Genomic DNA, 26,509 nt, shown 5'->3' on the forward strand with positions numbered 1-26,509 from the left:
GCCCAGCACAGCACAGCCCAGCGCAGCCCCGAGCCGGCCGCCGGGCCCGGCCGAGCGGCGAAGCCCGCAGCCCCCAGCGGCTGCGCCCAGCTCCATGAATGGAAATCGGCAGCGCAGGTGAGCGCGGTTGGCGGCGGTAAGGGCGGCCTGGCGGGGCTGGGCCCTGCGGCCCGGTGGGGTGGTGTGTTGGGGGGGTCCGGCCCTGCTCTGCCCCCGCTGCCCGCCCGGAGCGGGGGTTCTCCCGGGCCAGCCCTGGTTCCCGGCCCGGCGGAGCGGCCTGCTCTGGCGGGAGCGGCGGGGAGGCCGTGCGGGTTCTCCTGGTGCGTGAAGCGGGTGGGAGAGGTTCTGCCCCGCCGGCCGGGCGCGGGGAGCCCCTGCGGTGCGGTTCCGGTAACCGGGACAGGCCGGGCACCGCGTCCTGCGCTGCTGCCGCCGCTCCTGCGCCCAAACCGGTAGGGAATGAATTTATTGTATTTCCTAAGGAGCGTTCCCCGGCAGCGGCTCTAGGCCGCCTTGCATAATCTTGTAACTGTGATGGTGACTCGGGGATGCCGCCTCGGAAACGGAACTGCCACCGGCGGCACGGGGGGTTACCGGGAACTGCTCCTTTCAGCATCTTCCGCCCGGCAGGTACGAGCTGTGTGGCCGCCGTGCTGCTCGCTGGGCAGGAGGATTTTAAGGGTGATCCCCCCCACCTCCGGGGGGGCTGCTGCACTGCCCCACGCCAGGATCCCCACGGTTTGGCCTTTGCTGGTTTGATCCTTTCCCGCAGGAAGCAAAGGCCGATGCTTGTAAGCGGGGGGTTTGCGGGGTGTTCCGAGAGTTGGAGAAGGAACTTCTGCTTCACTTCATCGAAAGAATTTGTCTTGGGAACCTGACAGAGAAGTGGAAGGAGAGGTGGGGTTTGGGCAGTGTTTAGGCAGTGTTTAGGCAGCAGCTCGTGCCGTAGCTGGATGGCAAAGGGAGTGTTGGAGCCCCTTGGAATTCTGTTTCTGTCACTTCAGGAGGTGCCACAGGTACTGAAAACGTGAGGCTGAAGGTATTAATGCAAAACGTGTGGTTCTGTCTCTCCGTGGATGGGTGCCTCTGTAACCGATAGGGAGATTTAAGCTAATGATGGATTTAGCCAGAAGAACTTGCCACCTAAGCTGTGTCCCTGCTTAAGGAGGTACATGATGGAGTTGAAACCATTTCAGAAAGATGCTGGTTTTTAGTGGTCTGATGGAATTAAGATGGTATGTTCCTAAACCACCCGTGTTAAATAAACTTTAACTGTAACCTGGTACAATTCTATTTGTCTCATGATAAATAGGTGGATGTTTTGTTCCATGTCCACTGTGTAATGAGGGGAGTGGGAAGTGTGATGTTAACACTCCATATTTCAGGGAACCTTCTGGCCATTGGACACCAGAACTGGTACAGGAGGGCACAAACCATCCTTGGGGCAGCAAAGAAGGGTTAGAGTTCTGTTGTAAAAGGGAGAAGGACAGCGAGATGTGTTTCCTGTGGTGTGTGCAAAGGGAAAATATGGGACAGAATGAGCAAAGTCTCTGACATACAGTGGGGAAACAGAGGTGGGATCGCGAGTGTACCTGGGGTAACGGGGGATGGAGGCGTGTGCCAGGACATCGTAGGTGGTGAAGCAAAGTAAAAGCAGTGTTTTGTAAAAGATGGAATTCAGCCTCACCCCTCACACCTGGAGAGAGTTAAGGAAACTTCCCAAAGGCAGGTGTGTTGGAACGGTGCTGCCAAGGAACTGAGGGTGCTCTGGGGTGTAACTGGGTCAGGTTGGACTGCTCTCTGTGTGTGTCTTCATTTCCCTTCATAAATTGTCCCTTCAGATTTCACAGCTTTTTGTGGTACGTGTCAAATTGGGATTTGTTGGCTCTAGTATAGTGTGTTCTTAACGAAGCACCGCAGACATCTCCCACCCTCTGCTCGCTGTTCTAGACAAACTTTGGGTGGATGAGATTCTGCCAATTTGCTTTTCTCTTCTTGCGTGAAGAGCAGTGATTTGGGAGGACTATTAGAAGTTACGTTTCTGTGGGTGGGGTAGAGGAGGGAAGGGGAATGAATCATAAGTGCCTCCAAAAGTTACTCTCTTCCTGACCGCGTGTGCTGGGCTTGCAGTGGAAGTTCTCTCTGGAGTTGAAGTGGAAACTGACTCATACTATGAACTTTACAAATTCTTTCATCCTCATAACTTTACTTCCTTAGTGGTAAAGGTGTTGGGGTATTTATTCAGCTGATTAATTTCCAGTAGAAAGCAAAGCAATTACAGGAGTATATGGTTTGTGTGGTAGGTGTTTAAGCACTACTTGAAGCCCGGTCTCCCCCTGTGTGCAGCTCCAGCCCATCCTGCAGTGGCCCGGGAGAGCCACCACGCCATCCCTGTGTCCTCATCTTCCCAGAGAGCCTGGAAATTCAGCTCATTAGGTCCTAACACTTGTACTGAATGGGAGTGAGCCGTGGCAGCAGGCAGGGTGACTTGCCAAGTGATCAGGGATAATTGATAACCGAAGGAATGTTTCTTTCTGGTTAGACTGGGCTGTTTGACCAAACCCTCGTCAAAGCCTTTCCCTCTGAGTTACAGAGAGGCCGGAGTTGGACACGACTCAGTTTTGTCCTTAATGCTCTTCAGCCACAGTTTCTCACTTCTTTGTGCTCTAGTTCATTTTTCTGAAAACGGTGGCATTCGTCATGCATTTATTGCTGCTTTCAGTTTTGTCCACATGCAGAACTTGTTTGGATATAACATACGTTTTAGTATTATGTTTAAAAAACTTCTGTTTAGTAACTGTTAAAACTGCATTTTATTCTGCTGGGGTCTTGCTGGTGGTGTGGTTCTACATGGAGTGATACAACTGTGTGTCTCGGACCTCACTGCTCTGCTCCTAGGTAGTTTTTAGACAGTAAATGGGAAAAAAGGGAACTGCTTACATCTGAAATGTGGAACCTCAGCGGCAGGTGGATGGACGGCACCTTCCCTCTCTCCGGAATGGGAATTCAGAGTTAGTGGGTAAGGGGGAGGAATTACGTCGTTTTCAAAACAGTAAATATGAAACCAGGGAAATACGAGTGAGTGCATCAAGAATTGCATCTCTTATTATGAAGTGGGTTTTTTTTTTTTAGTGTAAATGCAAGTAGATGTTGGGAAAGGTTTCTTCTGGTGGCACGTGGGGGTGTATCTGCGAGAGGGACGGGGCCCCTTCACCCCCTGGGCTCTGGCAGCGCCTCCGAGGGAAGAGCGTCTGTGGGTTTCCCTGTTCTCCTCTCCTGGAGCAGTTGGGAATTAACTTTACAGTCTGCACATAAGCTGCTTTTTTAAGCTTCAAGTTCTTTATGGTTAGATCTTTTTTAATGGTTCAGAAGCATTTATTACCTTGCAAATGCTTCCAAAACTCTTCCCTGTGTGTTCTGTAAGTTTGTTAGGACAGAACAAGCTGGGGCACTAGTACTTACATGTGCAGTTGGCTGTCACTGAGCATGGCATCGAAACGTTGGCTTTTGATGAGTTCTAACATGACTTAATATCTGAAACTTTAAAAAAAAAAAGAGCCTAAATTGCGAGTAGGAATGTTTAGGAAACGTGGATTGCATTACTCATAAATAATGTAATGCCACCCAGCGAGGCTGCAGCTACGGAAATAAGGCAATTCCTGATTTCTGGCATAAGGAAGGAGCTCGATTATTGAAACCAACATTTAAATAGAATCTTCCCTATCTATTTATTTAATCTAGAATTAACTTATTTTTCGGTAGTGATGGGATTTTCTTTGAGCTCTACAGGCTGGGCCTCTGAGTCCAAGCAGAGGCCGGGGGCCCTCTGAAAGGGAATCTTTTTTCCCCCTCCATCCTCTCCCCGCTCCAGGCAGAGCTGTTCCCCTCAGCCTGGGATAGATCCATCACGCAAATCTGCCTTGTGTGACTGAGCCAGAGCTTAAATCTTATTTTACCTGGGCAGTCCTCTATCATGTTTCTAAGGCTGCTCAGTCACCCATCCAATTAGAGATTTAGAACTGGTTTATAAACACAAATATAACTACTAAGTGATCATCCGTTAATATTATTTGGTTTAAATGCTGGAGCCCACAGCAGGAAAGAGGATAGTTTTTTTGCTGGAAGCTTGGTACTGATGTCCCTAAGGAAATCTGTATTTTCTATTAGCACCTCGCTAGAAATCAGTGTTTTGCTCGATGCTGCGAAGCCTTTCCTGCGTGCCAAAAGCTGCGCTGTTCCGTAAAGCGGTTTGTTGAAAGTATTTGCAGGTTTCTGTGCTTCTGTTCTTTCTGCTCAGGCTCCGTTGCGATGAGGGCTGCCGTGGTTGCTAGGTAGAGCGCAGCCCGGGCTGGATGCCGGCCAGATGTGTGCCGTGCCGTGCCACCGCCGCCCTGCGTCCGCGTCGGAGCAGCTGGAGCTCCCCCGGAGAAAAGGTTCTGATTCAGAGCTCCTTCAAAGCTTTAGAGGGGCTTCCATGTCGGGCTGCAGCACGATCTGACTTAAATGGGAATATTCGACTTATGGAGCTGGATACTGCAAATTCCCACCACTTTGTGGGAGTAAATGGTTCTGTTGGCGGAGGCGCCACAAAATCGCCTTTGAAATTGATTTCTTTGTCCACATATTTTTAATGTTACACCAGACTTCAGTTCTTTGAAAAAAGTAATATTGGTATGAGTTTTTTCTCCAGAACGTATTTCACACTTATTCCATTTTAGCAAAATTGTTTTTGAGTTTTGAAATGTTAGTTTTCTTATTAGATCCTATAAAAGTGACCATTCCTTTTTCATCTCTTTTTGGGGTTTCTTCAAATATTGGATTAAATATCAGCAAAGCTCTTCTAAACATCGTCCGACTCTTGTGGTGTCGGGACGTGGGTTACCTGGCACCGCTGCCCGCTGGTGTCCCCGTGAGACACCGACTGCTGGTGGTGTGGGGGAGCAAAGCTGGGTCCCTGCACCACTGGTGACCATGCAACTCTCGTGGTGTCGGGACGTGGGTTACCTGGCACTGCTGCCCGCTGGTGTCCCCGTGAGACACCAACTGCTGGTGGTGTGGGGGAGCAAAGCTGGGTCCCTGCACCACTGGTGACCGGAGGGGATGGAACTTTCCTGGTTCAGAATTGGGTTTTTTGCAGGCCCATTGCAAGGGCTTTTGCTCCTACACATCTATTGAGCGTTCACCTGGGAGAAAAAAGTCTTCCCACGTAGCTGAAGGATGGTGATAAATAATGACCTCAGCAGTGCAGGGAAGGGTGATATATAAATGGATATACCTTTAGGTCCTGAAGAGATTTGGGTTTTTTTTCTGTCTTGTGTTCTTACTGATTTAAATGCTTAGTTAAGTATTTTCTCTGCAGATTTTTCCAGTATGTTTCCTAATGAGGAACCGTACATTCAGGAGCTTCAAGTTATGTAGTGGCGGATCCTGAACTCCCTTGCGGTAGAAAAGCCTCCCAAGAATCTGTCAGAAGCGTCAGTTTTAGTTCCCATCCATGTGGTCGTTGTTCTGGGTTACACAGCAGTGGACTGTCGATTTTGGGGACTTTCCTTACCTCAGTTTAGGAGCTGGGTGCAATTCTGATGTGCCAAACAGACTTGGTTTATGGTTTTTTTGGCTTTTTAAGAGCACAGTAGCCATGTGTATACATCTGCTGCCCGAGTCATAGAATTGTCTGGGTTGGAAGGGACCTTTGAGATCATCTGGTCCAAATGGACTAATGGCAGAGGAGTAATAGTTTCTTTAAACACACGTTTCTCCTCTAGAAAATCTCTCATGGGCAACTGGGCAGTGAGGAGCTGCTCCTCTGGGGGCACTGGGAAACCAGCCCCCCATCCACTGTGGGGTGAGGCTTCCACAAGGATTTTGGAGACTCTAATGACGTTGGTTTTGCAGTGGTTAAATAACACAAGGGAATGGGTCTGCCACTCACAGCCATTCTGGGCTGTTGAGAATAATACTGCTTTTAGCATTTTTGGTTGTTGTCTTTATTTCCATGAGCTTGACACAGGGCTCAGGCATGAGGCTGAGTCACGGATCCGATACGGGAGCAAGAGCTGTCCTCGGAGAGTCGCTTCTTATTTATGTTTTATTGGGTTTTGAGTCACAGGTTTGCAGCCAGTGACACAGACTTTCACAACGTGCGATCTGGCAACTGGGTGTGTTTTGAAAGCAGGATATTCTGAGTGGGTGCTCGTGTGTTTGGCCAGCGAGAGCGGAATTGAGTTACAACACACTCCTGTTTTTAAGTTAACTTGTCCAAGGGAACGTGTGTATCACACACAATCATAGCAAAATCAGCTGGACTCTTAAAAATTATTCCTGAATAGTGTGTAGGACATGCACGACAACCAGCTGTTGGTCATTTCTGTTTGCCAAACTGGTAATTGGCCAAATTCCTGTTTGCCAGAATCTGGGCTCTCATTTCCTGAAGGATGAGCTGTTTCCATGTGTAGTGCTGCTGAACCAGGGAGGTGAAGGAGCCTTTGTCTCACAGCTCCTCAGTTTGTTCCCCGCTGTTGTTGGGGGCACAGAGGCTGGAGACCCCCCTCGTGTGCTCGGCTTTGGGCAGAGCATCTTCCCTGAGCCAGGGCTCTGGGTGCACCCTCACTCAGTAACTGAATATAACAAGCTTTTTAACATTGTCTTTATTTTAGCAGTTTTCTTAGCTTTTCCCACAGATACGAACTAAATATAAACTATGACATCCATGTCTTCGTAATATTAAAATAATCTCTTGAGTCATTTGTGTCGCTCAGATGTTTGGTAGTAACTTTTGCACATGCTTATATTCTGAAAATCTATCTGGAGTAAATCGTAGAGCTGCTTCTACTCCCGTGGCAGTATTAAAATGAAGAAAAAGTTGAAGAGAACAGATGCTTGGAACAAGTTTTGCTGAAGCGTAGTCTGTGAGGGTGTTTTAAAGGATGCTGCTTGGTTTATGTTTTTGTTTTATCTTGTGGCTGGAAGCCAAACCCTCTCAGAATTTTTGGTCGGTTTCTGGGTAGAGCCAGACAAATGTTACAGTGGAACTTCAGCTTTGTTCACCTATTCTCGGTACATGGTTTTCTTCAAGATAATGTGATTATTTTTTTTTCCAGGAATGGTGGAGATTAATCAAAAGGCAAATAAGACGTTTTTACCAGCACTTGACATTTTAACTCTTCTATAAAAACGAGTGGGCTGGAATTGCTGTCTGCGTCACTGAGTAGGAGGAGAGGGGAGAACTTTTAACGAACTTAATCGAAAGCTCTGTAAATCATGACATTTGTAGGATGAGTAATTTTTTTAAAACTCCAGCTACAAAGCATGTTTGTTTTGTTGTTGTTTCTTGACTGGAAAGAGGTGTTTTTAAGTGGAAATACCAGTAGAAATTCTTGAGAGTGGGCTGTGTTTACTACTGTGTTTGGCTTTGTAAAGGCATGAGTAACCCAGGGCTTGAGCTGAGGAGTCTCATCTGGGTGATGAGGTGGATAACCAGATGAGAATATGACATATATTACTAGACAGGTGTGTTTAGCTGACTTTCAAAGCACAAGTCTCTTATTGTGGACTTTGGTGGTCTCTCTGAGCAGCGATGGGTGTTCTCTGCTGTATCAGTGATCAGGAGTTTTACAATCCTGTGTCTTAATCTGGGTCTTTCCTCTTCTGGTCAATGGGCGTTATCGGCACAGTTAGGTGGGAGGGAATGTTTTACTCTTCATCCATGTTCAGCCAGCAAAGTTCAAGAATAATCTGTCTTTCCAGGCTAAGCTAATAGCGGAAATAAGAGTTTATCACCAACAACATCCATCAGCCCAGAACTGCAGTCATTTTTTTGTATTCGGTGGTGACTTTGTTATTAGCAGAGCGTTCAGAAAAGACTTGTAAAACTTTTTGAGGTTTGGTGGCAGACAGGCTTCCCACAGTAGCAAAGTGTTACAAGGAAGAATGCACTTTTTTTTGTTTCTTTGGGAAATCTCCTGATTTTATTCCTGCTGATCACAGGAGCTGAAGCTCATTGGTCATCTCAGTCATCTGAGATTGGGAAAGGGAGCATGTTAGTGAGTCTCGGTGGGAGACAAGTCCGTGTGTGCACAAATGCACACACCAGTATTTTTAAACTGCTGAAATGTAAGTGACTGGTACCTCTGTGACACAGCCTGGCCCTTGTGCTCGTCTTCTAACAGGGGAATGTTGTTTTTCTTTTGCAGGACCCGTCGGGGCACAGCCCCTGCTCATGGTGCCCAGGCGTCCTGGCTATGGCACCATGGGCAAACCCATTAAACTGCTGGCCAACTGCTTCCAAGTTGAAATCCCAAAGATTGATGTCTACCTCTATGAGGTGGATATCAAACCAGATAAGTGTCCTCGGAGGGTGAACAGGTAAGAAGGTGAAATTTGTCTCTTAAATTATACCGATACTGACGTTTTTAAGCGAAAGAGGAACCTACTGAAGCAAATTTAGTCTTGATGTAGCATAAAATCTGAGCATTATTACTTGATTTTGTTGTAAAAACTCAGATTATTACAGACTTAAAGCTAAGGCTTTTTTGTTAGGGTACCTCATTTTTATATACAATGTAGGCAGAAATGAAATCTCTTGTTAATTGAAGAGCAGATGAACTTTACCAGGTAGACAGTACGATTAACCTCTGCTTCATGGGCTGGCGGAGCTTTCCGCTGTAAATTTGTGTTAGTTTTTCATAATACTGGCTTGTGGGTTTTTCCAAGGTAAGTGTGTCCTTGTTTTTCATAATAAAGATTATACAAAGGCCTCAGTCATTCCTAGGACTTTCTGAAATTATGTCAGTAACAGTATGTTCCAGGATTTGAGCATTTGCCTTGATTATAAATTTATTCTTTATTATTTATCTATTATTTTTGTTGAAGTACATGAAGCACCTTTTTGGAATAGCAGTGAGTGTTCTAGAATTCGCTTGAGTAATATGTTTGTTGAAACTACTTCAACAAAACACAGGTTGTGTGGGAGCCAGTTCCAGTCTGCTACATCTCTGAAAACATCCTCAATGTAATTATCAACTTTTCTAGGGAGGTGGTGGACTCCATGGTGCAGCATTTTAAAGTGACAATATTTGGGGACCGTAGACCTGTTTATGATGGGAAAAGAAGCCTCTATACAGCCAACCCGCTTCCTGTGGCCACTACTGGGGTAAGAGAACTGGGGAAAAGCTGCTTAGGAAAGAAAAAGAAACAAGCCCAGCTTTTAATATTGCTGAGTTCTAAAAAACTGAGAGCATCTTACAGTATCAGTACTGAAACGGGGTTCTTCTAATGTGTTTTCTGCAAATTCCAATGTACGTAAATGTACATGAAATAGTTGCATTTAAAACCTCCCCTAGAATTTAGTAGCCTCTTTCTACAGCAAAAATCTATTAAATACTCAGTTTTACAGACTGTAATACATTATCTTATGATGAAGTACTAGTTAAACAAACCACGATTTCTCTGGAATGAAGAGTTTTCTGATTCAAGATGATAAAAAGTTACATGATCCTCTCCTGCTTGGTGAGGACCCAGTTCTGTTTATTTTGTGCACGTGATAATGTACTTTTATCAGTGCGCTGTGTCCTAAATATCTGAGGTTTTGAGCCTCTGGCCCAGTTATGGGAAGGAGTGAAAGCTCAAGGCTACTGGAGTAGAGGTTAAATAGCTGCTTTAAAATTAGTTTTCCTCCCCCACCCAGGTGGATTTGGACGTGACGTTACCGGGAGAAGGTGGAAAAGATCGTCCCTTCAAAGTGTCCATCAAGTTTGTTTCCCGGGTGAGCTGGCACTTGCTGCATGAAGTTTTGACAGGAAGAACCTTGCCTGAGCCTCTGGAACTAGACAAACCCATCAGCACTAACCCTGTCCACGCCGTCGATGTGGTGCTACGACACCTGCCCTCCATGAAGTAGGTTCACTGTCTTCTGTGCTCTGTCTTTGCCTGAAGTGCCCCCCCCTCCCCTTCACCCCTCTTTCTTCCCAGGTGGAAAGAAAAAGCAAGTGTGCAAAGAAAAAGCACAGCTGGTAATGGCTGAACTGGGAAGGTTGGCACTAATGGTGTAGAAGTGTGTATTTCTACAGGCATTTAAACTCCAGAGCAGGTGATGTATTTATTTGAAAAGATCAAGAAACAGGAGACACTTAGAATAGGCCTTAATTGAAATACTGAGAAGTTATAGTATGATACAGCACTTCTTTCACTAGAACTTGGTTCTAGGCATAGAATTTCAATACAATAGTGTTGCCATATGTTACAATCTACATTATAGAGCTTTTTTTTCAGAAAGCAGCAGCATAACCGTGTGGTCCTGTTTTTCCCTAGGTACACCCCTGTGGGCCGCTCCTTTTTCTCAGCTCCAGAAGGCTACGACCACCCCTTGGGTGGGGGTAGGGAGGTCTGGTTTGGGTTCCATCAGTCTGTTCGACCTGCCATGTGGAAGATGATGCTCAATATCGATGGTGAGTTGGGATTCAGGGTTAAGAATAACGATAATAACAAACATTTTCCTATTGAAACAAAGAAACACACCATTGCCAGGGAAGCCAGCCTGCTGCAGAAGCTGGAATGATCACAGCAGAGGGAGATTGTGACAGTGTGTGTACGTATCCATACACTGGCTCCCTGTTCAGCCAGTTCAACCCAGACCTGTACGGCAAAAGCTACATAGAAATCCTAGTCTCTTTCTCTGGATTTGTCATCCTGTCAGTGTTTCTGCCAAAATTTACCTGTCATAGTAAAAAAAAAAAAAAAAATTGCTATATAGGAAGAAAAACCCTATTATAGCTTGTTTTCCTACTGTATATTCTGTATGGGCATGTCCCCAGTAGTACAGGCACACTGCTAAGATGTGTCTCCATGCAGCCGTGTCCACGGTAGGTGGGGTTCAAGACTTCCAAGAAAACTCTGTAAAATCTCTCTCCAGCAGTTCAGTGAATAGGGCTAATTGAGCTGGGCTTTCGTATGCAAAACCAGACCTGCTTTGCACCGCTGTACCAAGCCCCAGATGAATGCATCTGGGATCAACTGGTGCGTGTGCCAGACTCCGTCAGACTCCGTCAGCTCGGGGTCTATTTAGTTGTTAAACCCTATTGAAAACCGGCAGCGTTTGAGGCGCAGGTGCTGCCTGAAGTTTGAAGTTTTCTCTAATTCACATTCTGTCCTCACTCCGTTTGAAATGCTGTATAAACCCAGGGTAAACAGTCTGTCCCTTGTGCTGGGTTAAGAGCTCTGTCGGGTTGTGCTCAGCGTCTGTCTCGGAGCACAATAAAGTGTTGCAGGTGATACTGAGCCTTCGTGATGAACATTTGCAAGTCCAGGTGTTCTGATTTACCTAAACTGGGGATCATCATGTGACTTCAGATGGGTTTGTCTCATAAAATTGCCATTTGAACAACAGCCACGGTGTAGTTATTGTTTGGAAAATGAATGTAAAAATCTTACCAGTCTGAGAAATAGCCAGTATTAGTGTCTACATGCTGGGTACTGAAGGGAGCCTACAGGAAGGCTGGGGAGAGCCTGTTTAGAAAGGCCTGCAGTGACAGGACGAGGGGCAATGGCTTCAAGCTGGAGGGGAACAGATTTAGACTGGAGATGAGGAGAGGGTTCTTCACTGTGAGGGTGGTGGAGCACTGGAACAGGTTGCCCAGGGAGGTGGTTGAGGCCCCATCCCTGGAGATATTCAAGGTGAGGCTCGACGAGGCCCTGGGCAACCTGGTCTGGTTGGGGGTGTCCCTGCTGACTGCGGGGAGGTGGGACTAGATGACCTTTGGAGGTCCCTTCTGGCCTGGGCAATTCTATGATTCTATAACGCTCTTGTCCTGCCTGAATTGCAGTTAAGTTGCACCAATTCCTGAGGTACTGTGCTGTTACGTTCTGTGAAGCAGGTTTTTCTCACCAGCATTAGAAAGCACGGTGGGGACTCTTGCAGCAGAAATTTTTTCAGTCCTTTCTGTGAATGAGAAACTTCAGAACTTCGTAAGCTCCGGTTTACGGGGCAGTCGCTGTGTGTTGTGGTTTGAGGCTGTGAAGATCCCGTTCCAATCCCGGGGTGTGATGATGGTTGAGTTGTTTAACTGCTCCGAGGTGCTCTGCAGAGCCTGTGCCCATGTGGCGGTGGCCGCGGGGGTGTCGCTCTCTGTTCATTCAGCCCGAGCTGGCAGCCTGTGACGTGACGCATGGTTGAAGAATGTCTCATTGTGTTAGCACAGGGATGTGGTGGGTTTGGTGCACGGGATCTGGAAAGCTAATAAAACGCTTCTCAAGTATTTCTTTTCCGTTGTTGCTATTTAAAGTTTTAAATGTAGACAGTAGTTCGCTTGTGTTTGAGCTGTATCTAGTGCCACCTCGTCTTTCTTACTGAAAGGTATGTTTCAGTTGCTTGTAACTTCGTCAAGCAGATTGTTTATGGTCTTCCTTCCATGGAATGAGTCAACTGTCTTGTTTAAAGCCAGTATATTGTCACTTAAAGGGACTGTGTCATTAGTGTGCAGGGAGAGTAAGAGATTTTAGTAGATGAAGGGTTACGCTCACCACTGCGCTCACATAATTTGTGTATAGTCAAAATAGTGCTCATGTTTCTATCAAATAGTGTTTCAGTAATTGAGCAGATCATATGATCAACAAAGAGATATTGCATATTGAATAACCTTAGCTTTTCATGTTAAAAGTAGAGAGTTGTTAATGCTGGCTCTGTTTGAAGCTTAGTACAGAGTCAGAAGAGAAAGTCTCTCTGGGACATTACAGCTCTCTAGAAATAAATGTTATCTGGGGAAAACCCCTTTCAAAACCCTGAAATGCAAAGTAGTTGCCGGGTGACTGTGCTGGAGACTGATGTGTCACTGTGGGCCCTACGCTGGTTTCTGTACACTTAGTTGTTGCAAGGATTGCTAATCTGTTTTTAAAAATACGTGCTGCACAACACCTGCTTGAGGGTGACGTGGGATTTTAAAAAGCAGTCATTGATGTACTGTTTACCATAATTCTGACCTGGTTTGTTTTTTTTTTTACATTTATTATTTTTCGCTTTGTAGTTTCTGCCACTGCCTTCTACAAAGCACAACCTGTAATTCAATTTATGTGTGAAGTTCTTGACATTCATAATATTGATGAACAACCAAGACCTCTGACTGATTCTCATCGGGTAAAATTCACCAAAGAGATAAAGGGTGAGTAGAAACGTGTCGGTTCTGTCCCAGGTAGCACAGTCAAGCTAATTCTAAGGGAGTTGTTTTCACTGAAACCTCCTGGTCAGTGTGTATCAGAAGGGCCCTGGAACTGCCAGGAGAACTGCAGTGCTCCCTGGTTGTAGTCCAGGAAGCAGTGCGGGTCTGCAGAAAGGAAAAATGAAAAGTGAGGTATTATGTTCCCAGCGGCCTAAAGAGAGGGAAAGAGAAAGTGTGTTATTGCCTGGATGGAGGGAGGTGGCTGTTCCCTTGCTGGATGGTCAACCTTTTGTGAATGAGGGTCACTGAGGCCGTGGTGGTGTCGTGCTGTGGGTCTCCTGCTGTTCAGATGCTGAGGGAAAGTGAAAATTGATTTCAAAGCAAACACCATTGATTCTTTGAAAGTGTGCTGTTGCTGTGACTTCTAATAACCGACTGCCTTATGGAAAAACAAGTACCACTTGCTGACTTGCAGCTGAAGGCCAAATTCCATTCCAAAGGAGTTGCGTAAGCTGCTGGTTTGGGGAGTTTCTCCCCATAGGTGCTACTTTGCTTTGCATGTTCCCGTGGCCTTTCATTCCAGTGGCATTTGCAGAGAGAGAAGCCTCAAAGCTCTTCAAAGCTCTACTCTTAAACACCTTTGTTACTTGGTGCAAGGTTAGACTACTGAAACACTGGGCAGCAAAAAAGTAAATTTGAACTGTAGGCATAAACTGATGTGTTTGTAGAATAGTCATTAGTGGAAAAAACTTAAAGGAATTATTTTGTAGTAGTGCAATTGTGCCACCTCCTTACATGGACTGTCTGTCTTCCTTCTGGAAGGTGGGTAACTGGGGAATGAGGAGCTCTCTCTGCTTGGTCTCGGATGCCTCAGCCGCTTTGTTACACTCCTCAGAAAATATCAAAAGGTTACCTTTGCTGTCGGTGTTTGGATTTAGTGCTGTAGTATCTGGGAGCTCCAGCCAAGATGCGATCACGTATAGTGAAAAAGAGCCTGCATTAAAGGATTGGCAGCGTGTGAGCAGCTCCGTGGGAGGGTGGTGCCTTCTGTGCTGTCACAGCAGATTAATGACAAAGCACTGAATGGGTTCCAGATATCTCTCTATTCACCACCCTCTTCTGCTTGGCCACAGTGCTCCGTGGCTTCTTTTTCATATTTTAGTGCTATATCAGATCAGTAGTTTATTTTGATTCTGCCATCCTCTAAGTAATGCTGATGTTAACGTTGCAATTAGTGTTGTCGGAAATTGATGAAGCACACTTGATATTTCTTTGGGATGTCTGTGTCTCTAGTAAACTAAACATGACATCTGCTGTCTGATACTTGGGGACATTGATGTGGGGCATTCAGTCTGTGCTCCACAATCCACACACGACCCAACAGGACACATCACCCAGCTGCTTTCTCAAAAGACTTAGTAGCTTGGCTCCTTGGGTACCCAGGCTCGTTTTGCAGCTGCCTTTTCTTCTCTGGGGCTGGGAAAGACATAGCAGCGCCCCGATGCCACGCAGCACTGGGGTGATAAGCTCAGTACTGCCAGCAGATGTTGAGCCTGCACTCCCTGCACAGACAGTGCGTGCACAGTTAATAGAAATAGCCACTGAAAGCCTCTTGAAGCTGCAGTTGTTGCTGTCGTCAGTATTATTGTGGGTGGAGAGTCAGGCCTGGTGAGCCTCCGGTGCGTAGGCTGGGTGCTTGGAGGAGATCTTCAGCTGCTCAAAATCTGAAGTTAAACTCGGTCGGTGAAATTGAAGAAAATTAGAGGCTGCGTGTGGACACAAAGCTGTGGGGGGGAAAGAACAATAAGGTAGAAATCTGGTTTTTAATTTCGATTCTATTGGAGCTGAGAGTTTTAAGAGGAATACAGCATTGAGAATCAGAACAAAAGAGTATGGTGAAAACAGCCGTCTGTGTTTGAGATTAGTCACATGCCTGTTAAATGAAACTGCTACAAGAAATTCAGATGACATGGAACATCAAATATTATGCAATATGATTTGGTTTTGAGGATAATACCTGATTAGTCAGAAATCAAATTGCAATGAGAGTAAGTAGTTTAGAGAATAATAATTCCTTATGTTGTGCTGTTCCCACTGACCATCAGAGATGCTGGATGAGAACATGTGCTGTTACATGAAACCTTGTGTCTCCTGTGCCCATTCTTGTGTAGTTGTGACACAAGGTTTTTGGTACTTTTGTGCAGGTCTAAAGGTAGAAGTGACTCACTGTGGAACGATGAGAAGGAAATACCGTGTTTGTAACGTAACGAGAAGGCCTGCAAGTCATCAAACGTAAGATGCTTTTTGTCACAGCATAAAGTGCGTGATAGCTTAATGCTGAATGTGTAACAGGACCTAATTTTTATTAATTTTGGGGCTGTTGATACTTGAAAACTGAGACGTGTGTATGTTTTGTTAACATGTATGTCTTTTCAGCTTTCCTTTACAGTTAGAAAATGGCCAGACTGTGGAGAGAACAGTAGCACAGTATTTCCGAGAGAAATACAACCTCCAGCTGAAATACCCTCATCTCCCTTGCCTACAAGTGGGACAAGAACAGAAACACACCTACCTGCCTTTAGAAGTAAGGACCTTGTTCTGGGGATAAATCAGCTTGTTACTGGTAGAGAGTATCGTTTTGCAAACCGTTAAGAAGTAGCGCAATTTGCAGTAAAGTGTGTTTGCTGGTTTACACTGTGTTATTCTTCTATTTCACTGAAGACTATCTCCATTTTAAAAAATGCTTTTAAGTTTAGAACTAGGAGAAAGAAGTATACAGCTGCTTAAATGCCCTGGGGTGTGTTTGGTAGTGATCGCACAGACCTGTGCACGTGGAGCGTGTCGGGGTCACACAGACCTGTGCGTGTGCTAAGTGCTCCTGTTGACACTTGTGATCTTTCACCAAGGTGTGTAACATCGTGGCTGGCCAGCGGTGTATCAAGAAGCTCACGGACAATCAGACCTCGACGATGATAAAGGCCACGGCGAGATCTGCTCCAGATCGGCAAGAGGAAATTAGCAGATTGGTTAGTGCTTTAATTTCATTCGCTGTGATACCGCTCGCTAAATGACACTGGGCTTGACCACATTAGTGCAAAAACTTCTCATATGACCAGCCTAGTCTTTTCATTCCTTCCTTCTAGCCCCTTAGTAGATTTTCACTACTTTTTTTTTAATAGGATTTATTTAAAATAGCTTGCTATAATAGCATGAGTCCAGCACTCAGCAGTATTGGCTCTTGTGTTCTAATCTTTATAGTTACTTCCAAGTAGGTGTTGGAACCGTTCGGGTCTCAGTGGTTCCCTGTGTTGAGCCCTGAGGGCTTTTAAACAAATTTGTGAAATGGACTTGGGTTTTAGTACCCAAACTGATGAAAACTTCTGTTCTAGGTACTTATCCTTGATTCCTGTTGATATTTGAACGCTGCACTTTATTTTGGTTATTATAGGATGCATTTGTACCACCGAATGCTTTTAAAATCATGAGCTGGACTCAAGACTTGGGTCTTGAAAATTTCCCATTTTGTTCTCTTGGTAGCTTGAAGACAGTAGCGTTAGAGCTGATGAGTTAGCCAAAATTCTTTTTTGGAAAACACAGAAGACATGAATGTGCAGTTAATAAAGGAATTAATTTGTTTAATCTTGCACGTGCTTGTCTCTAAAGGAGAAAGCTTTTTGATCTATCCTATGAGTAAATGAAACACTCTTAAATAAGCATAGTAAAATGAGCACTTGAGTGACTAGGGGAACAAAAAACTAACAGCCGATATATCTCATGATATTAATTGTTTTCACTGGGGATGGCTTGATAGTGTTGAGCAGTTACATCTGAGCCTTTTTCAATGCCAAGGGGAGGTGTTGCAGAACACTTCTTCAGCAATCCTGTCGCTCTTCTGTTTGCTGTGTGAATTATAATCAGATACTTCCGTAACACGGAAAATCTCTTCATCTAGGTGAGAAGTGCGAATTATGATGCGGACCCGTTTGTTCAAGAGTTCCAGTTCAAAGTGCGGGACGAGATGGCCCACGTGACGGGGCGCGTGCTCCCTGCTCCCATGCTGCAGTACGGAGGGCGGGTGAGGCTCTGCCTTTTATTCCTCTCTTTATATCTCTCTTCTTTGCCGCACGCAGGGACTGCTGCAGTCAGTCCAGTTCTTTGTGCAGTGCAGGGATCAGAGTTTGAATGGTAAACTGGTTTTTTGTTACCTCGGAACTGTGTAAATAGCGTAGGCTTTTTCTTTTTCTTCTATTGCTTGAATATCTGTGGTGTTTTTTGTTTCCACAGAACCGAACCGTGGCGACGCCGAGCCATGGCGTGTGGGACATGCGCGGGAAGCAGTTCCACACCGGTGTGGAGATCAAGATGTGGGCAATAGCTTGCTTTGCAACACAGAGACAGTGCAGAGAAGAAATACTGAAGTAAGGCATGTCGTGGTTCAGGCTTTGGACTGTTTGTTCTCTTAATGAAGCCGTCTTAGTGAAAACAGGAGCATAAGACTGCTAACGAGTGTTTTACCTGCTTTTAATTATCTAAGATGTTAGGGAGAGGATCCAGGCTGGTTTGCTTCCTTGCTGGAAGCTCCAGTCCAAACAGTGTGCCTGGGTTTGCTGTGGGGTTTGGTCCTGTGACATTGCTGCTTTGCATATCGTTCTTCCTGGCATCTGGAATGGAGCACTAAAGGTGTCTAAACTTGTTGGTTGGGGTTTTTTTTCCGTTCTGGCCTATGGTATTTGGAAGCTCCGTAGCCTCCACATAGTGAACGTTTTTAAATGCTGCTTTAGAATCTGTTTGGAAGCATCTTCATTTGAGTAACAGTTCTGTCCCCTTCTGCTTTGGTTGCTGTGTGCTGTGAAAATTCATAAACCTTCTCATCTGTAGGGGTTTTACGGACCAGCTGCGCAAGATCTCCAAAGACGCGGGGATGCCCATCCAGGGCCAGCCCTGTTTCTGTAAATACGCCCAGGGAGCAGACAGTGTGGAGCCCATGTTTCGACACCTCAAGAACACCTATTCGGGGCTTCAGCTCATCATCGTCATCCTGCCAGGGAAAACCCCGGTGTATGGTGAGGAAACGCCTCGGTCTTTACCCGTTAGGCCCAGTAGCATTCTGAGAAATGTGCTGCCCAGCTCACGTTAGAAAATTCCACATCATTCTTTAGATAATAGAAACCAGTGTTTTGTCTGAAGTTAAAATTAACTGGAAGCAGATCTGAGCGCACAGATAAGCTGGAAGTTATTTTGCAGAGTATGTACATTTAAATTATTGTGACTTAAGCTAAGATCAAAATATACTAATAATTTCCAATCTTGTATCCTAATGTTTGCTTTTTCAGCGGAGGTGAAGCGTGTGGGAGATACACTCTTGGGAATGGCCACACAGTGTGTTCAAGTCAAGAACGTCATTAAAACATCTCCACAGACCCTGTCAAATCTGTGCCTGAAGATTAATGTTAAACTGGGAGGAATCAACAACATCCTTGTACCTCATCAACGGTAAGAATCTTTGTGGAGGCTGGTTTGGGTTTTGTTTCAACAGATGTGGTTAAGTGTGATACATAGCACCCAAAATGTAAACGCAGCCAAGTTTTAAGTTGAAATATTCTTCTGACAATAGTAGGTGATATTTGAGGTGGAACAAAATCTGTTCCAACGTGGGCTCTGAGCAGTGATTGGCCCCATGAGTTAGGTCTTGAGCCAAAGTTCTTTCCAAGTGTTAGATCGGTATCAAAAGTTTGAAGAGAAACTACAGATCTAGAGATTTTGAAATTATTAATATAATGAGGATTCTTCTGCAGTTTTAAGAGCACACAGCACATCCCAGAGGAATGTAACTCAGTTAAGCTATCAGTGTGCTGTTAGTAAGGGCAGAGGAACCTTCTCTGGCTGTTACAGGCTGGGTCATTCTGCTCCAGCTTGTTCTTTGTCTGGCTGCTCTCTGTGCTCTGTGTGTGGGCTGTTCCCCTGGCTTTGATGCCTTCAGTGAGAACGTTTGACACGTCCAGCCCATCTTTGTGGAGAAGCACAAGTCTTTTGGTCCTGAAGACTAGAGATCCTGGTTGACTCTGACCTTTCCTAGAGTATATCTGTTCCTTGAGTGGAAATGTGTGTAATGAAAGGTAGAAGCCAGAAAAACCTTTGGAGAGCAGAGCTTAAGAATTCCTTCCTGAGTCTTCCTGAGAGCTTGGAAGTTTAAGTGTAAAACAAAAGTATGTGGAAGAATATTTTGAAGGCACTGGGAGACCATCCTGCTGCTTAAACCCTGTAAGGCAGAATAACTGGTGTGGTCCTGCCGGGGGCTGAAGCAGTAACAGCAGCACCAAGCGGGGCTTTGCTGCCTCCAGGCACTGGGATAATCAGCCTGTGGAGCAGTAGTTTCTGTAAGGAGCTCTCTGTACCGTTCAGGTGCAGCTCCGGGGCTTTTCTCCACTAGGATTGTGCCATATTTGGGAGTGATTGCTGTGGTGATTTTGATTTCACATCTTATGCACAAAGATTTCATTGTTCAGCTCTGGCCCGAGGACCTGATAAGGCTTCTCCGCACAGCGGAGCTGAAACAGCCCCAAACCCCCTATCGAGCAATAACCTTGTGCCGACTCTTCACCTACAAGTGTGACTTAGCACTTTTTTCTTTTTGAAGACCTTCTGTGTTCCAGCAGCCAGTGATCTTTTTGGGAGCCGATGTCACTCACCCTCCTGCTGGGGATGGAAAGAAGCCGTCCATCGCTGCTGTAAGTTTGATTAAATCTCTACTGGTTTTTCATCTTAGGTAAATGTTAGAATAATAAATGCAACTCATGGACTATGTCTATGTCAAATATCTTTCAGGGCTTATGCCAGTTCTTTGTACACATATCTAATGTTACTGAAAACTGTGTCTTTAAAAGAAAAACACTGCTTCATACTTCAGACTGTTTTCCTAGCTTTTAATTTTTTCAATCAAGGGAAGATGGTCTGCAGAAATAGTCTGAAAGAAAGAATGCAATTTTGTGATGTTAGTTAATAAAATTTTTGTATTTTTTAAGGAGAAAAGGGTAGTTAAAGGCCTGGTTGGGCAGGAGTGGTTTTGATGCTTCTTACCTTTTGTGTTGGCACAGCCCAGGAGATGGAGGTGGTGGTTGGGTGCTTGATCAGTCACTTTCTATTTTGTCCCCTTGGTATTTTACTTGGCATTGGTTGCAGTTACAGCAACTGCATCCTTGGTTAAAGTAACTAAACTGGAGTGTTTCTCTGTGTAAAAGGTGAGAAAAATTCAAAGAAAAAGTCTGTCTGGCTTATAAGAATACGCATTAGTGTGCTGTCAACAGAAGGAAGAGTCCTGTTCTGCAGGTGCATTTCAAGGTGCTTGGAGGACAAGTTTTGTACCTCTTTTCAAGGGCCTTAAACCTGCACCTACTACAAATTCCAGTTAAAAATGTTACTGTGGTGGTTGTTTTCATGTAAGCATCTTTTACTTGAAAATTGCACCTCTTGGCTTTTTTTTGTGTGTTAGGTTTTTTTTGAATAGGTTTGATCTCAAAGCCTTTGCTTACGTACCCTTGCCCTGCAGGTTGTAGGTAGTATGGATGCTCACCCGAGCCGGTACTGTGCCACGGTGAGAGTTCAGCGGCCCCGGCAGGAAATCATCCAGGACCTCGCCTCCATGGTGAGGGAGCTTCTCATCCAGTTCTACAAGTCAACGCGGTTCAAGCCCACGCGCATCATCTTCTACAGGGACGGGGTCTCTGAAGGACAGTTTCGACAGGTTGGTTGGGTTGTGAGTTTCTTGGACTGTGCTACTACAGAACAGCCCCAGTTCTCGTGTGTGAGTAGCTCTGCTGTTGGAGTTGCTTACGTTGACACCAAGGTACCACAGAAGAGTTGAGACTTTGAAGGAGAGAATTTCTTAAGCACGTTGTGTAAGAAAAGTTGCGACTTCTTTCCTGTCTGGGAAGGAGAGGTCTTAAACTTGGGAAACAATCTATTTCTAAGTACTTCCTAAGATTACTAATTGTGTGGCAGAGTTGCACTTGGTGTTAACTCCAGACCATTTATTAGGTGTTGTGTAGAATACAACGGAATGAAAACCTAAACTCTCCTCTTGTGCTTGTAGGTTTTGTACTATGAACTGCTAGCCATTAGAGAAGCCTGCATCAGTTTGGAGAAGGATTACCAGCCTGGAATAACCTACATTGTGGTGCAGAAGCGACATCATACGCGGTTGTTCTGTGCTGACAGAACAGAAAGGGTAATCGTTGCCTGTTCTTGTAGTAGCCTTGTGTGAAAAGCTTGATGTCGGGCACTTAAGCTGCTGGAGAAGAGCTTGGCATGGGCTGCTGTGGCTGTCTGGTTGCTTTTGCATTCAGATATTGAGTTGATAAGCACAAGATGTGGCCCTAAATTGAAAAATCATTTGCCTTAAGTATAGTAAATAGTAATCCCTATCAGTCTTTGACTAGTCCTCGTCAGTGACCTATCGCTGATACCCGTGTAACTAACCCAGACTGGATCTGCAGCAATTCTAATAGAAGAAAATACAGAATGATGGAACCCTTAACTTTTCCATTCTTCTGAGTGAGTCAATCCCAGCTCAAGCTGACAATTCTAAATAAAAATGTGTGTGCAGCTCCTCTGCCTCTGAGGTGGGAAGCTCTGAAGCGCTGTAGGTGCAGCGGTTGGCGTTGTGATGGCTGAGCTGTGCCACGTCCATGTGGAATGGCCCGGGCTGCCAGATCCACACATTCCCAACAGCCCTGAGGCTCTTCCTTCACTGAAACCTTGCATGTGTCGAATAGAAACTTGTATTTTTAATTACAGTTGAGATGTATAAACAGTTGTTAGCTGCACTTCTTAACAAAACCTTTTCTCCAGGTCGGACGAAGCGGCAATATTCCAGCAGGAACAACTGTAGATACAGACATTACACACCCCTATGAGTTTGATTTTTACCTCTGTAGCCATGCTGGAATACAGGTACGATTGCCTCTTTGTAAGTAAAAGGGAATTTAGAACTTGTTGTTTTTCTCCCTTTCTGTGACACTTGTGTTTGCAAAGTTATTTAGTAGGAAAATGTCACTTAGATCCGTTTTATGTGAGATATCACATTATTGTGGGAATAATATTATTTGCTAAAGAGGTGGTGTCTGCTGCACCTTTAATACTTGCACTGGTGGTAAGTGATGCAAGTCAATGCTTTAACTGAGAACTTGTAGGAGCTCCTAAGAACTGTGCTCAGAGTTCAGTGCGTGTTAGCGAACGATGAAAAATGTTAAAGTACTGATGGTGAAAGTGTGTATCTGGGGAGAACTTTGGCACAAGTCACGTGTAAAAATCAGAGAGCATGGAGCTCCTGAGCCCATGGGGAGAGAAGGAGGTGTTTGTTCTGTAGGTAACTTCTGAAATGAGCTGTTTTAGAGTTCCTATTTTAAGTTTGGATGCTAAGGAGTTGGGAAGAGTTAAAAGCAGCAGTTATTTCTCTGGGAAATGTGTCTTGGTGAGAAACAGTTTTAATTGAAGGTAGTTAAGAGGTGGTGGTTTAGTCATGTTAGGAGCAGGTTTTGATTGTTGAGCATTATCTAGAAGGCATGTGGGGTTTTTTCCAAGCAAGAATAATTAGAGTAACATAATCATGTAAATGTTAGACTTCTTATTCATCTTCAAATACTTGTAAGGCTGACATAGACTGAATTTTCTTTGCCTGCTGTTACACAGGAGTTCAGACTATCTAGTCTGGCCCTTTCTGAACTTAAAAAATCTGACTTGATGATTGTATGGAAAAGCCGGATGAGTGAATTGATGTTCCCTTCTTCGTAGGGTACCAGCCGTCCCTCACACTATCATGTTTTGTGGGATGATAACTGTTTTACTGCAGATGAGCTCCAGCTGCTGACGTACCAGCTCTGCCACACCTACGTGCGCTGTACGCGATCCGTCTCTATCCCCGCACCAGCGTATTACGCTCACCTGGTAGCGTTCAGAGCACGGTACCATCTTGTGGACAAAGAACATGACAGGTAACCAAAAACTGTCCCCTTTCCTCTCTGCTCCATCGTCAGGCACAAAGCCACCTGATCAGAGATAATTATCGCTCATTTCGCTGTTAATTTCTGTTACCTCTGGGACTAGTCTTAAGGCAGTCGTTCCTGACAGCTGCCGTTCGGTACCAGACAAGAGTGGGTTGGTGGATAATGCTGAATAACACACAGATTAAAAGGATTAAGTTGAGTTTAGTAAAGTATTTGGTTATTACTTTGACGTGGTCGGAGGGAATCAACCCACGCATTCAGTTTTTTGCTTTAGAATTAAGAGTAGTCATGAAGGAAGCAAATGTTAAGTGCCTTCCACTTTACCTGACTCCGCTTCGTACGTCAGAAGTATTTTATAACCTCCAAGCCATCATTGTGTTTGTAACGGGCTTATTTTTAGGCGCACAAACTGAGCAGCCGAGGTGAAGGGCCTCGAGGTTGCTGGGTGAATAGACAAGTAGATTTTTCCTGGTATCTGGTTCTATCTCTGAAAGGTTGAAGAGGTGCAGAGGCGGCTTCTTGATCCCCATTGATTTGATTTGATTTTCAGCCCCGTGTGTGTGTGTGTCTCTGTTGCAGTGCTGAAGGAAGCCATGTTTCAGGACAGAGCAACGGGAGAGACCCGCAGGCCCTGGCGAAGGCCGTACAAATTCACCAAGACACCTTACGCACGATGTACTTCGCTTAAGTCAATAGAAGGGGAGCATACTCACTGCAAAGGAAGAACTGAAAAATTAAGCCACATACAATGTATGTTTCTGGTGGGTTGGTTTATGGGGTGCGCCTCCCATCACGCTGCGCAGGGCGAGGGGCAAACCCTTAAATTGACACAAGGAAGATTGTTTACTTCATCGAGGAACACAGCACTATTATGCAATATGAAACCAGCCAACTGCTTTTTTGGCGCGGGCTCCTGTAGGAAGCACCGCCATCATTTTTGGTTTTGTTTTTTTTTTTTAATTTCTCGTAGTTTAACCCTCTTATGCCTTTACCTCAAGTTGCTCGGCAGCACAACTATCTTTGCAAAAAAAAAAAATATAATAATAGTAAAATAAAAAAAATCAATGGTGTAATTTAAAAAAAAAAGCAAACCACCTTCATAGGAACAATCACAGTGATTGTTTGGGGGACAGAAGTGTGCAAAAAAAAAAATAATTAAGTTTTTTACCCCACTGCATTGAGGAATCTTTCTCTCAGTGTTGCCATCAAGCATTCGAATGTGAACATATCCAAGTCCATTTGAATGTACAGCTAGAAAAAAATTGAGGGGGGGAAAGATGTTTTGCACACTAATCCAATAATCTGAACATAATTTAGCCAACTGCTGCCTTTGTGTCTTTCTTCACAGCTTTGGAGCTCTGGGCTCCAATAGTTCCCTTTGAAAAAGCAAACGAAGCTCGTGGTGTCTGTGCAGGCAGTAGAGACCCAAACTTCTTGCTCCCCGGTGAATTTCCTAAAGCTGCTGTTTACCTAGTCCAAAAGTTTCAATAGTTTTCTATCTGGCCAGGCCGATGTGGGGAAGCTTCGCGTGAGATCAGATGTCCCGGGTTTGCTGGGATGACCTGTAGTAAACACCAGAACTGAAACTTTAGAGCTAAGGTCTTTTTGGAAAAAATGCTAGTTTACTTGCTGCCTCTCACACCTTAATGTGATTTCATATGTATGTGTTTTTGAAGTTTAGCTTCCTTTTGTTTCTTTTATATTTATTAGAGTAATAATAATGCTTTAATTTAATTATTACAGAACATATGGTCAACATCAACTTTTATTTTTTAGAAATGTAACCATGTTTATTTTTAAAAGAAAAACTGACAACTTGTTTTGCTATCTTTTAGTGCAATAAGCGTTCTAAAGGAAAACTGTGTCCATTGAGCTGTACTGAAGCAGTGTTTGTACCACTGGCTGTGGGAGAATGGACACCTCCATGATTTTAAAAGGACAAAGTAAAAGCCTTAATTTTGAAAGGAAAGTTTTATAGTCAGAAGGAATCTTGAATTTTTTTTCCTTTTTTAAATCAAAAAATAACAAAACCGCTTCTAGAATCCTGCAAGCTTTACTTGTCACTGCAGTATTTTGATTTAACAAAGGAACTGGCCATATTTTTGGCTTTGAACCGTGGAGGATATTTGAATTAAATGGAGTGAGTTTTTTAAGATCTAAGTTTTTACATGCTTAGTTAAATCTATTTGACATCAGTAAAATGTGTGGAATTGATAAAAAATTTTTAGGCCTTTTTCCTCTTTGATAACGACTTTCCTTTTAAAATTAAGTTACTGGTAACTTCATTTCACTTTGCAAATAAAGAGGGCTGGGATGGTTCTAACACGTTAAATCACTGAAATGTGAAACAGATTAACGGGACTCTTTCATTCCACTTTAAAGGTAAAACAATATTTAAGATGTCAGAGCTGAGCGTTTATTCAGTGAGGGGACTGGGGAGTTTTGCACTTTGTAAACTCGTGAACTGCATTTTTGACTGTTTTTATTTGCACTGGTTCATAGTATATATACTGCAGATCGTTTGTATGGGCATTGCTGTTATCCCAGCCCTTCCGGACTCCGCCTGCTCTCCACATGAAAACCAGGGCTTGGTATCAGTAGCTTCTCTCCTCTCAGTCTCATGAAATCTGCTCCTTTGCCAATATACTGTATTTTGAGCCTAAAATCTGAGCCCGTTTTGCTTCAACAGGCATGAATCTCCCCTGTTTGTGGTTTTTTTTTTTTTCTGCCAGAAAACAAAGTACTGTATTTTGTGCGTTTGTCTGTTGTATCGACGTGTCCTTAGAGCTGTTCCCAGCACTGTCTTGGGGAGCTTTGCCCAAGAGCCAGCCCAGATCCTTATTTTATCTCCCAATATCCAGGAAGATTAGACAAAAAGTCGGCCTTTGCAAAGCTCAGCTCTCACTGGAGAGCAGTCGTGAGGGCGGGCGTTTGGCTGGTGGCTTGGGAGCCCATGGGAGGGTGGTGGAGGGAAACTGGGTGATACTGGTGTGAGCCAGGATGCCCCCCCAGAGCCTGGGTTGCCCCGGCCACTGTCACACTTGCCCCCCTGCAGGGTTGGCCACCAGCCCAGCTGGTCTCTAAGACTTTCCTTGGTCTGGGACCTGGCTGCTTTCTCCAAGAGCACTCTAGCTTGTAGTTCCGTTTATTGAAGGTTCAGGTTGGGCTTTTTAAAGAAAACTGTTTTAAAATGGAGAATTTTTTTAAAAACTTGTTTTACAAAGGCTTCTTGTCAGTTTCTGGCGTTTAGATGAAAATTCCTTTTTAAAAAGTCTTCGTATGCTCCGTTCAAAGGCACCGTGTGCTTCTCATCCTGCCCAGCTCAGTCACTATGATTTGAGAAGCTCTTTTGCTTGCTGC

At 44.7% G+C, this 26,509-nt stretch overlaps 1 protein-coding gene across 1 annotated transcript; it reads left to right on the top strand.

Moving 5' to 3' along the window:
* On the top strand, positions 1 to 25,361 carry AGO3 (argonaute 3, RISC catalytic component). The gene is made up of 19 exons (XM_014946531.1): positions 1 to 117; positions 8,193 to 8,364; positions 9,031 to 9,151; positions 9,686 to 9,894; positions 10,309 to 10,445; positions 13,017 to 13,151; positions 15,353 to 15,440; positions 15,585 to 15,732; positions 16,055 to 16,174; positions 17,101 to 17,223; positions 17,433 to 17,566; positions 18,027 to 18,211; positions 18,482 to 18,641; positions 19,786 to 19,876; positions 20,695 to 20,889; positions 21,238 to 21,372; positions 21,996 to 22,097; positions 22,938 to 23,137; positions 23,729 to 25,361. The coding sequence occupies exons 1-19, from the start codon at positions 99 to 101 to the stop codon at positions 23,835 to 23,837; spliced, it is 2,583 nt and encodes an 860-aa protein (XP_014802017.1). The 5' UTR covers positions 1 to 98; the 3' UTR covers positions 23,838 to 25,361.
* The last annotated feature ends 1,148 nt before the right edge of the window (positions 25,362 to 26,509 follow it).

This window comes from Calidris pugnax, unplaced genomic scaffold, assembly GCF_001431845.1.
Source record: "Calidris pugnax isolate Ruff unplaced genomic scaffold, ASM143184v1 scaffold113, whole genome shotgun sequence".
NCBI lineage: Eukaryota > Metazoa > Chordata > Aves > Charadriiformes > Scolopacidae > Calidris > Calidris pugnax.